The 12,586-nt window shown below is 40.1% G+C and overlaps 1 protein-coding gene across 1 annotated transcript in view; it reads right to left on the minus strand.

The window, feature by feature from the left end:
• Positions 1-288: 288 nt before the first annotated feature.
• LOC124795400 (ubiquitin-conjugating enzyme E2-22 kDa) overlaps positions 289-12,586 on the minus strand; it is a 109,364-nt gene continuing 97,066 nt past the window's right edge. The window contains exon 5 of the mRNA XM_047259416.1: positions 289-1,293. Within this exon, the coding sequence (XP_047115372.1) occupies positions 1,157-1,293 (137 nt within the window). The 3' untranslated portion in view covers positions 289-1,156. The remainder of the gene's footprint in view (positions 1,294-12,586) is intronic.

Genomic DNA, 12,586 nt, shown 5'->3' on the forward strand with positions numbered 1-12,586 from the left:
CAAGCAACAATATTCCTTTTCAGAGTAAGATTTCCTCATTCTGTAGGTTACACATTTCCTTACTATTTTCATTGTTACATTTTATTTTGATATTCATTAGACTTCTGTTTTCACACCTGATTAATTTCCGACAATGTGAGAACTCTCATTTGTTACTGTTTATGCAACCAGGTGGGCAACATTAGAAATACTGTTTAGTGTTATGTTAAGAAACTGGTTATCGGATATGGGAAAGCATTCAGGGCTGTGAGAAAAAAGGTAAATAAAATGTGCTGTATACAAAAAGACAGGAAACAGAGTTTTATATAATAAACAAGAACAGCAGCCAAGAACAGCAGAAGTTATATGTTTAACTTAACAAATAAACTTAAACTGTGTAATCACTGGTATGGAATGTTCTTGTTACAATAAAATGAGGCAGAAATAGCAAATTAGAGTTGCGTGTGTGTATATACAGTAAAACAATACAATCATTTTAATATTTGTGAATCTTATCATTTTCTGACTCTTTAAAAAAATGAGAATATTCATGGCTATTGCTTACAGCATAAACATCTTTACTTTTTTACGTGTAGCACTATCATCGGTAGTAACAACAGTTTCGTAACAAATTTCCAGGAAATTTTTTTCTTATGGAACAAAATTATAATAATTTCTGAGACTATGGTCTTCCAAGGTTTAATCTCTTACTCAACAACTACGTGTGCTGCAACTGGAAATACCTATTTTATTCTTTACATTACAGCAAAATAAAAACTTCAGTGTGTGTGTGTGTGTGTGTGTGTGTGTGTGTGTGTGTGTGTGGGTGCACGCATGTGCGCATGCGCATCACAACTGACATTAGCTAACAGATTGTTGTTATAGTGTTACTTAATTCAGTTTATTTAGTGTACAAATTCCAAAACAAAAAGAAAACTTAAAAATGACAACTTGCATACATGTAAGGTATTATATTCGTATTTACATTTCACATACCCTCCATCCATTTTCACAGTATACATACATTAGTAAACTACTTGACTGCCATGTGACAATGTTCCGTTTCATAACATGACTCGCATAACTGCACTTAAGGATGGATTCCAAAGAGGTGACAATATGAATATAACTATTTCACATCAGTTAATTCTCGTCATTTCACAGCTGACACTGTTAACTAACTGAAGAGCTGTTCTGTGGCTCTCTCGAGATCCCAGTTGTATGACGATAAGGCTACTCGTGCTTGATGATCTTCTATTCCCATATCCGTAAGCCGTCGTATTTTCAAGTCAAAATCTGAATTCCTGTGAGGACCTAGCAAAACAATAGATTAAAAATCAAAAGTTGTACAAAATGAAAATTTTCATAGACATATTTTGCACTGCATCTACCACCGCACCCAATTTTCAACTCTTCTTGAGTTTATGACTTCCTATTTAGCTATATGATCTTGCCAAACAGGATTAATTATTACATCAAACTTTAGAATTAAATTTTTAATAACTGTCCTAAATTATTCTCCTTGATCTTATCGAACAATATGTGCACTGGCTACACTTCACTTCAGATACTTAATTTGACTAATTTAACACAGTTTTTATAAAGCTCGCCACTTTGTGGAAACTGATAATCATATTCAGAATATTTTTTATTCGTAGACACTGCACTTCCTGTACTACAATGGCAATTAAGTTTGGATAATAAAACAAAAATACTGAATACCATAATCATGCATAGTAACTTGGCCATAATATTTAGTTAAACATGACATGAAGAAAAGTGAGACAAGATTTATGAAGCAGACAATATGAATATTAGATTTACATAATTTTTGTGATACTGAAATATCTGCTGATATTCCACTAGTCCTTTCATTTTCTGTATTTATATCACTATTTCAATATTTGTATTTATAAGCCTAACAACGTTTTGATATAAATTATTAAATGCAACTTTTTCCAAAACCTTGGCCCTGTTCAAGCTGCAGTATTTTGCTTTGATACCATCTCTTTCAACCTGAACTACATTTCTTTTAGAGCTCTGGCTTTCAGCAGCATAGAGCTAGTGAAAATATGGGAAAATAATGGGATCTGCTGGATACTGCTTTAAGCAAATGAGTGTGTGTCGTAATATGCCACAAAAGCACCACTAATCATGTGCTGACCATGGTACACATGATGTAACCATGTCAGTGGCAACACATCAGTCGCATCCCTTCCCAAATGATTACCCAAACATTACTTTAACACATTCCACAGCATGCTTCATCCAGGCAAGGGCTATTTGTATGGTTCGAAAACTAACATCTTCACATCAGTGTTAGTAGCAGTCTCAAATGTTTACCTAATGTTCATGCCAATTTCCTTTCCCAAATCACAAATGGCAAGGCTGAGCAAGGCACTTAGCCAAAAAACAACCTACCGAGCTTTGTATTAGTTCTGGCAATTCACTCCTATGACATAACTGTCAAAAAATATTTTGAAAATATAATTTAATTGGGCAAATAAAAGAAATCTACTCACCAAGTGATGGCAGGGAAAAACACATAATTTTTAAGAAAATGTGCAAGCTTTTCGAGCCAGTCCTCCTCCTGGCAGAAGGGTTGAAGGCAAAGGAAGAGGGATGAAGTAAAAGGACTGGTGAGAATTGGGAAAATGGGGGAGAGCTACGGAAAAGTTATCCAGAACACCGGGTCATGGATACTTACCGGATGGAATGAGAAGGTAAGAACAATTGTTGGTGATTGCACTGGATGAGATTTAAAAACCTGAGAATTTAAAAGTTGAAAACAGGAGAATAAGCAAGACAGAGATCACTGACAAAACAGCATGCAAGAGTTGACACAAGCAGAAAGCTATGTGCATTACACATGGTAGAGGTGGGTGGGGGGAATACATCACAAAATAAAGATATGTAGAAAGCAAAAAGGGAGTGAAGAAAGTAATAGTTGTGGAGAAGAAATCCTGAGACCACAGAAATTAACGTAAATGAAGGCTAGTTGGGTGGCGAGAACCAAGCACATGTTGCAATGCCAGTTCCCACATGTGGAGTTCTGAGAGACTCTTGTCAGAGGGAAGAATCCAGATGGCAAGTATTATGAAACAGGCAGCATGGTCTCACCTGCCACTTTGTAGAGCAACAAGATAATGGGTGTTGCCAGTATACACCTTCTGTCTACGCCCATTCATCCTAACTGATAACTTGGTGATAGTCACAACATAGAACCCCAAACAGTGTTTATGTAACAGCTGGTACACAATGTGTCATTCCACAAGTGGCTCTTCCTTTGACAGTACATGTTTTTACCAGTTACAGCGGTGGTGCAGGTAGTGGTAGGAGGGTGCATAGTCAAGTCTTACAGTGGAGACAGACACACATGTAGGAGCCACAGGGTAGGGAAATGGATGCAGAAGGAACATTGGGTCTGACCAGGATATTGCAGATATTGGGGAGACAAAAACAGCTATTCTAGGCATTAAGTCCTTCTTCATACAGGATGGTTACGGGACCTTGGCTGTTCAGTATACAGTGTCAAATCAAAAATACCTTCAGCAGTCTATACTTCCAATTTTATTTTAGTTTTGCTGCCAGTTTCCACACTATACAATCTTCAAGTCCCCTGAGTGACATGTAGGAAGAATCACACCTTTTGTACAATTATTTTTGAAAATGCCATTCCTTCGTTCATCAATTGCACAGTCTGCAGTTGATGAACACAGGGACAGTGTTGTTAAAAAGAAATCTACAGATACCAGTGACTATATGCTGGCCCGTATTTCGATTGTAAAGAGGTGGGATTCTTCCCACACACCAATCAAGGGCCTCAAGATGGCATAGTGTAATGCTGAAACTGGCAACAAAAATAAAATAAAATTGGAAAAATAGACAGCTGAAAGTGTTTTTGATTTGACATTTTATTCTAGGTGTGGTGGGCAAAATGTCAGATAGAATGGACCTCATTTCAGGGCATGATTTTAGGAAGTCATAGCCTTGTCAAAGTAGCTGATAAATACGTTCCAGAATAGGATAGCACTGAACGACAAGAGGTATACTCCTCCTAAGTTGTTCTTTGGAAGGATCAGCAGTACGAGGATTGGATGTGATGGCCCGGGAAATCTGTTTTTAAACTAGACCAGTGGGTAAGTATGTCAATTGAAGGCTAAAGTGGGAAGGTGATGTACCACTGTAGAGGGAATGCATCTAAACAAATACTTTTGCCTTGAATGCCAAGACTGTATAAAAGGGAACGTCAGAAGTGTGTAGCTGACCCTGTATAGAGTCCATAAATTTTTCACATCTTAGCCTCACCATGAGTCCATATGGCAAGGATGTCATCAATGTGTGTAATCCAACACAGGGGCTGAACATTCTTCGATCCCAGAAAAGCTATCTTCAAGCAATCTATGAAAAGGTTATTCAGAAGTATAAAATGGTTTAAGGTGAGCAGAAAGGATGTCATAGATTTGGAATCAGTCAGATGCTGCAGCAGACAGACAATGTACATGGGGAACGTTGGTATAGAGGGATATAGTGTCAATGGTGACAAGCAAGGTGTGAGGCAGGAGCAGAGGGCACACACAGATTTCAGATGATTTAGGAAATGATCGGTATGTGTAATATAGGATGGGAGTCTCTGTACTATAGGATCCAGGTGTTGACCAAATAAGGCAGATATACATTCAGTGGGTGCTTTGAAGCCAGCAACAATGGGAAGACCAGGGCAATTGGGTTAAGATGTGAGTGTGTGGTGTGCGTGGGGTAGGAAGTTCTATGGATTGAGGTGTTAGTCCTTATGAGGGACCTGAGGTTTTAAAGATGGACCATAGGTCTTTTGTTTTCTACCAGTCTATTGCCCCCACCCTCCCTCTCCTCAACACGTATAATGCACTTCTAATTTGGTTTCCACTCTTATGAAGTTGATTTTGTTCTTATGAATGATTCATTTTGTCATAGTGTTAACCCTTCCCTTTTGAAATGAAAGTGTCCCTTTTGAAATGAAAGAAAGAGTACCAGAATACTTGAAAACAATGCCACCTTAATTAAGCTTCTTTACAGGACTAAGATGTATCTGTTACTGAAATCATCTTCAGAACCATACAAACACCCATTCACACAGTCATCTGGATCTTAATTCTCATTAGGAACATCTGAATAATCATCATCAAAAACTTCTGAAAGTATTTCAGATTACATGTTGTTTTGTCAGTAATCTCTCCCTTAATTATTACGCTAACTTTCAGCTTTAAGTTCCCAGATTTTCAAATCTCACCTGGTGCAGTCCCCAGCAATTAGTCTTTCCTTTCCTTCTCGCCCCATCCATTGAGTCTCCCCTGACTCAGGGTCTTGGGTGACTTTCCCATAACTATCCCCATTTCCTAACCTCACTAGTCCTTTTCCTTCTTCATATCTCTTCCTTCCCCTTCAATCCTTCTGCCTGGAGAAAGAGCCACTGGCTCCGAAAGCTCATACATTTTCTTAAAATTTGTGTGTTTTCTCCTGTTGCTGCTAGGTGAGTGGATTTTTTATCTACCCAGTTACATTACAATAAAATATTTTGGTCTTCTTAACAGTTTCCTTTCTAGCCTTAGATTGCACCATAAGCCATCTCCAAAGCAATAGGACTATTTGGTATATCTAGACTCAAGTTGTAACACTTGCAAAATCTGAATTTTTTTCCCCACTGACTTTGAAAGCTTTCATGGAATCCAAGAAAGGATATTGTGTCATGATCATTAGAGATGAAACACAAGCTCAGATTTGGGATAGGATGTGCATGGAAATCGCCCCAGTCCTTTTTGGAAGGAATCATCACAGCATTGGTCTTAACACATTCGAGATGGTGCTCAAGTCTCACTCGTGCACTTGCACAGTCAGTGTCTGAGGAAGACTCTGATGCCATTTCAAACGAATCATTCACAAGGAATCACCTTCATTGGTATTGCCAGAATCAGTTGAAAACACTGCCCCCTTATGCTTCTTTATAAGACTAATGATCATGGAATCATCTTCAGAACCATACAAGCATTCATTCACACAGTCATCTGGATCTTCATTCTCACTACAAACACCTGAATAATCAAGTCAAAAACTTCTGAAAGTAATTCAGATTCGTTCATTCAATCATATTTGATGCATTGACTATTGGTGTAAACACCTAAACAGACAAAGTAGTTAAAACACCTCACAGTAGAAAACATGAGTTACTTCAAGATCTGTCTGTAACGGATGGCCTGCAAAACATGAGTAAACTCAAGATCTATCTGCAATGTGTTAAACAATTTAGGAAAACCACAGGAAACCTAAATCTGGATGGTTGGTCAGGGATTTGAACCACAGTCTTCCTGTATACAATTTCATTCTCTTACCATTACACCGCCTCACTCATTTATCATAATCCAGGCACCTGATCTAGCCCTAATACTGTTGCTCTTGTACCCATTCTCCTGTGCAATTGGCAAACTAGCTGGAAGTTTCAAAATTACATTTCCAATATTGCTTAGTGATAGCTATCACTGCACTGTCAATTGACAAAACTGACCTGCATCAATTTTCATGTTAATTGTAGCACAACTGCCCCCCACCCCTGCCCCTCCCATACAAGAAGTCACTGGAATCTCTGCTATGTCCAATTTTTGACAACTCCACACTTGACTATTTTAGCAGTATAAATTTTTAGTCGGATATCATGATAGACATATGTGGTCTGCCATAAGCACTATGGAACTTTATAGATACTTTAAGTGTTGATGGACAGAACAATTATACTGTTCCAAGGGCTGTTTCCAGTCATTCCTTAAATTAATAAGAACACACTTGCACTGATATTGACTGCAAACTGTATCTTTTAATCAAATAGAATGTGGGATCACACAATCCCTGACATGTAACATTTGCTTGTAATTTACAATAAAAAGCAGTACAGGTCACAATTTCAGCAACTGTTTTTGCTCTATACAACCATCATCAGACCACAGGCTCTGAGAAGTACATTTATGGTAACATTTTTCCTGCTAGAAACCAACATAAATGTAACATAATTACAGAACAATGTGTTTTCCACATTACATGAGGAACTAGTTAATGGAGCTGCTGTGTAGCATCTACTGTTGCCAGTCACACACTGTTAACTAGCTAGCAAAGGCGAGGTGTTATAAAGGAGAAGCCCTACCCACCATATCTCAAATGATATGTAGTACTAATGTTTAACATTAACAAATATTGTGTTTTTAAACAGAAAAAAGTCATAATGTACACAAAAATATGATGTAAAACTGCTTATAATCTACTATTACATTTAAAGACTTTAAAAGTTAAAAAGATTAAAAGTTAAAGATTAAAAGATTAGATTAAAAACTGCCTTCTGGTGTGTACATGAATAAGCTACTCAAACAATGGAAACTCCATGTAACAATATCAACAATGTAGGAGAAAGACAGATTGCTACTTACCATAAAGAAGACGTGTTAAGTTGCAGACAGGCACAATTAAAAGACACTTACATAAAGCTTCCACCCACAGCCTTCATCAGCAAGAGAGACACACACATCATTCATATACACCAAGCACACCTCATGCACACAAGACCACCAACTCCAAGCACCTTGGGCTGGAATGAACTATTCAGAGATGGAGACACTGCCTATGTGTCTAGCACTGCAGCCAAGCACAGTGCAGTTCATGATCTAAGTTCATGGCTTGTAGAAAATAAACTAATACTAAACCACAGTAAGACGCGGTTTTTAGAGTTTCTAACACACAATGCAGCAAAACCTGATGTTTTAATTTGACATTAATGGGCCTATGATTAGTGAAACTGAACAGTTCAGATTTCTAGGTGTTCAGATAGATAGTAAACTGTCACGGAAAGCCAACATTCAGGATCTTGTTCAAAGACTTAATGCTGCCATTTTTACTATTCGAACGGTATCTGAAGCGAGTGCTCGTTCAACAAGAAAATTAGTCTACTTTGCTTATTTTCATTCGCTTATGTCGTATGGTATTATATTTTGGGGTACCTCTTTCCATTCTGAAAGGATATATTTGGTTCAGAAATGGGCGGTTCGGGCAATAAGTGGTGTAAGTTCATGAACCTCTTGTCGACCCCTGTTCACGAGCCTGGGTATTTTGACACTGGCCTTTCAAAATTATATATATACACACAAAATTCAAGCTTTCGCAACCAACGGTTGCTTCATCAGGAAAGAGGGAAGGAGAGGGAAAGACGAAAGGATGTGGGTTTTAAGGGAGACGGTAAGGACTCATTCCAATCCCGGGAGTGGAAAGACTTACCTTAGGGGGAAAAAAGGACAGGTATACACGCGCGCGCGCACGCATGCACGCACGCACGCACGCACGCACACACACACACACACACACACACACACACACACACACACACACACACACACACACACACACACACACACACACACAAGCAAACATTTGTAAAGGCAAAGAGTTTGGGCAGAGATGTCAGTCGAAGCGGAAGTACAGAGGCAAAGATGATGTTGAAAGACAGGTGAGGTATGAGCGGTGGCAACTTGAAATTAGCGGAGGATGAGGGCTGGCGGGTAACGAGAAGAGAGGATATGCTGAAGGGCAAGTTCCCATCTCCGGAGTTCTGACAGGTTGGTGTTAGTGGGAAGTATCCAGATAACCCGGACGGTGTAACACTGTGCCAAGATGTGCTGGCCGTGCACCAAGGCATGTTTAGCCACAGGGTGATCCTCATTACCAACAAACACTGTCTGCCTGTGTCCATTCATGCGAATGGACAGTTTGTTGCTGGTCATTCCCACATAGAAAGCTTCACAGTGTAGGCAGGTCAGTTGGTAAATCACGTGGGTGCTTTCACACGTGGCTCTGCCTTTGATCGTGTACACCTTCCGGGTTATAAGACTGGAGTAGGTGGTGGTGGGAGGGTGCATGGGACAGGTTTTACACCGGGGGCAGTCACAAGGGTAGGAGCCAGAGGGTAGGGAAGGTGGTTTGGGGATTTCATAGGGATGAACTAACAGGTTACGAAGGTTAGGTGGACGGTGGAAAGACACTCTTGGTGGAGTGGGGAGGATTTCATAAAGGATGGATCTCATTTCAGGGCAGGATTTGAGGAAGTCGTATCCCTGCTGGAGAGCCACATTCAGAGAGTGATCCAGTCCCGGAAAGTATCCTGTCACAAGTGGGGCACTTTTGGGGTTCTTCTGTGGGAGGTTCTGGGTTTGAGGGGATGATGAAGTGGCTCTGGTTATTTGCTTCTGTACCAGGTCGGGAGGGTAGTTGCGGGATCCGAAAGCTGTTTTCAGGTTGTTGGTGTAATGGTTCAGGGATTCCGGACTGGAGCAGATTCGTTTGCCACGAAGACCTAGGCTGTAGGGAACGGACCGTTTGATGTGGAATGGGTGGCAGCTGTCATAATGGAGGTACTGTTGCTTGTTGGTGGGTTTGATGTGGACGGACGTGTGAAGCTGGCCATTGGACAGATGGAGGTCAACGTCAAGGAAAGTGGCATGGGATTTGGAGTACGACCAGGTGAATCTGATGGAACCAAAGGAGTTGAGGTTGGAGAGGAAATTCTGGAGTTCTTCTTCACTGTGAGTCCAGATCATGAAGATGTCATCAATAAATCTGTACCAAACTTTGGGTTGGCAGGCCTGGGTAACCAAGAAGGCTTCCTCTAAGCGACCCATGAATAGGTAGGGGGACAAGAGGGCCATCCTGGTACCCATGGCTGTTCCCTTTAATTGTTGGTATGTCTGGCCTTCAAAAGTGAAGAGATTGTGGGTCAGGATGAAGCTGGCTAAGGTAATGAGGAAAGAGGTTTTAGGTAGGGTGGCAGGTGATCGGCGTGAAAGGAAGTGCTCCATCGCAGCGAGGCCCTGGACGTGCGGAATATTTGTGTGTAAGGAAGTGGCATCAATGGTTACAAGGATGGTTTCCGGGGGTAACAGATTGGGTAAGGATTCCAGGCGTTTGAGAAAGTGGTTGGTGTCTTTGATGAAGGATGGGAGACTGCATGTAATGGTTGAAGGTGTTGATCTACGTAGGCAGAGATACGTTCTGTGGGGGCTTGGTAACCAGCTACAATGGGGCGGCCGGGATGATTGGGTTTGTGAATTTTAGGAAGAAGGTAGAAGGTAGGGGTGCGGGGTGTCGGTGGGGTCAGGAGGTTGATGGAGTCAGGTGAAAGGTTTTGTAGGGGGCCTAGGGTTCTGAGGATTCCTTGAAGCTCCGCCTGGACATCAGGAATGGGATTACCTTGGCAAACTTTGTATGTGGTGTTGTCTGAAAGCTGACGCAGTCCCTCAGCCACATACTCCCGACGATCAAGTACCACGGTCGTGGAACCCTTGTCCGCCGGAAGAATGACGATGGATCGGTCAGCCTTCAGATCACGGATAGCCTGGGCTTCAGCAGTGGTGATGTTGGGAGTAGGATTAAGGTTTTTTAAGATGGATTGAGAAGCAAGGCTGGAAGTCAGAAATTCCTGGAAGGTTTGGAGAGGGTGATTTTGAGGAAGAGGACGTGGGTCCCACTGTGACGGAGGACGGAACTGTTCCAGGTAGTGTTCAATTTGGATAGTGTCATGTGCAATGCAGTACGCGTCTCCCTTTAAACTCAGTATAATGCAGTTGACTAGACATATCCTGCATACTTGTATAGACAGACACTCTACTAATTAAAACATGTCAAACAATTTAATAACATCTTACAATAAAACCTGATAACAATTCAAACAAAATGTTGCCATCTGTCATGTATTTAAAAGAACTATTAGGTAGTGTTGCAATTAGTGTAGTACTAGCATGAAAAGCCCAGTTCTCTTGAGCAATAATTATGTTAAACAGGACCCACATGGTCAGACAAGATAGCCTTTATGAAGATACTGCATTGTCTAATCACAGCCTGTTTTACAAGAAGTACCTACCCACTGACATACCAACTTGAAGATAACATGTTTTGATGTGTGAAGAAGTCTGTAACTGTCTGCCGTACATCATCAACAAACAGGAATCATTGCCCCTTCAAGGGTTTTTTTATTTTTTATTTTATTTTATTTTAATGTAAAGAGAGAGAGAGAGAGAGAGAGAGAGAGAGAGAGAGAGAGAGAGAGAGAGAGAGAGAGAGAGAGAGAGAGATGAATGTCTACCGGTATTTGACTTTCGAAAGCCAAGGAAAGGACAACACATAGGTCTTGTTTAGACCCATTTGGTGATAACTTCATCATAGTTCACATTTTAGCACATACTGCATATATGTTTGACAGACAGAATGCCACACTAATCCCTTGCCTACATGCCAGTGCTTCTGTACCCACAACAGAGTCATGCTGTGTTGCATATACACTGCAGCAAATCCCTCAATGGAAACTTTTTGATCCCCCCCTTATATGATAAAAGAAAAGTGATTATAATGAATCATACCATACAAATATAATAGTTTCATAACAATTCCAAAAGTTATACTATTTGCTCTAATCTATTCCTTATAAATTTAATAAAATAGCATCTCATTATAAAACCACATTATTATGTGCACACACTGACACAAAAAATTGGTTAAAACTATGTTGCTTTCAGTGTGTCATACTATTTACATTAAAACATTTTCAAAACGTAAAATACACATGATATTTGTTAATTTTAATCATTTATATTACTGATCACATGAGGAACAGTGGGCAGATCTTCCCCTTTGTAACGTCTAGCCTTTGTTAGCTAGTTAGCAGTGTGCAACAGGCACAAGTAGGTGCAACACACCAGCTCCGTGAACTGGCTCCTCATGTCATTCGGGTAACACATCATTCTATTTTCTATCATAATTATGTTGTTTTTATGTTGATTTTTAGGTGGAAAAGTTTTGTTATACACGAGTCATTATACAAGGTGTCCCATTTATCTTGACCACCCAAAAAATCTGTTTGACCAGATGCAAATTACAAAATGTTTCAAGCAAATGTTCTTTAGCTGTCAGGGGGACATCAATCAGCATGATTGCCTTCATTGTAGCTTTGTTTTTTTACAAAGATATGAACAGTGGTAAGACTTTTTTAAATGGCACCCTGTATTTTTTATTTGGTAATTCATTTCCTCTTCTAAAGACCTATTCAAAAATGTATCACAGTGTACCATTCACTGAAACACAACATTATTAATTACATAACACAACACTGACTTTGAGCCCAGGATCACAAACTCGTCCACTTGCTGGAGTTGTCAGAAAACAAATGAAATCCAAGTAAAAGCATAACAGAAAATTGACTTTGACTCTCCTGCACCATTGTCCAGGAGTAGAACATTCAACGGTGCTCAAAGTGGTGACCCTGGACACCAATACACTGGTGCACTCGTTGAATGAAAGAATTATTTACTGCTTCCAGTGCCACCTGCTGAAGAGAATTACAAGCAAGCATGATACATTCCTGCATCTCCTCTGGAGTTGTTGGAATATCATGATAGACCATGTCTTTAATGCATCCCCAAAGAAAGAAGTCCAGAGGATTTAAATCCGGAGATCTAGCAGGCCAAGTAACTGTTCCTCCTCTAACAATCCATCTGGTAGGATACCTTTGATTCAGAACATGACGTGCACCCAAGGCATTATATGCTGG

Source organism: Schistocerca piceifrons, chromosome 4, assembly GCF_021461385.2.
Source record: "Schistocerca piceifrons isolate TAMUIC-IGC-003096 chromosome 4, iqSchPice1.1, whole genome shotgun sequence".
Lineage (NCBI taxonomy): Eukaryota > Metazoa > Arthropoda > Insecta > Orthoptera > Acrididae > Schistocerca > Schistocerca piceifrons.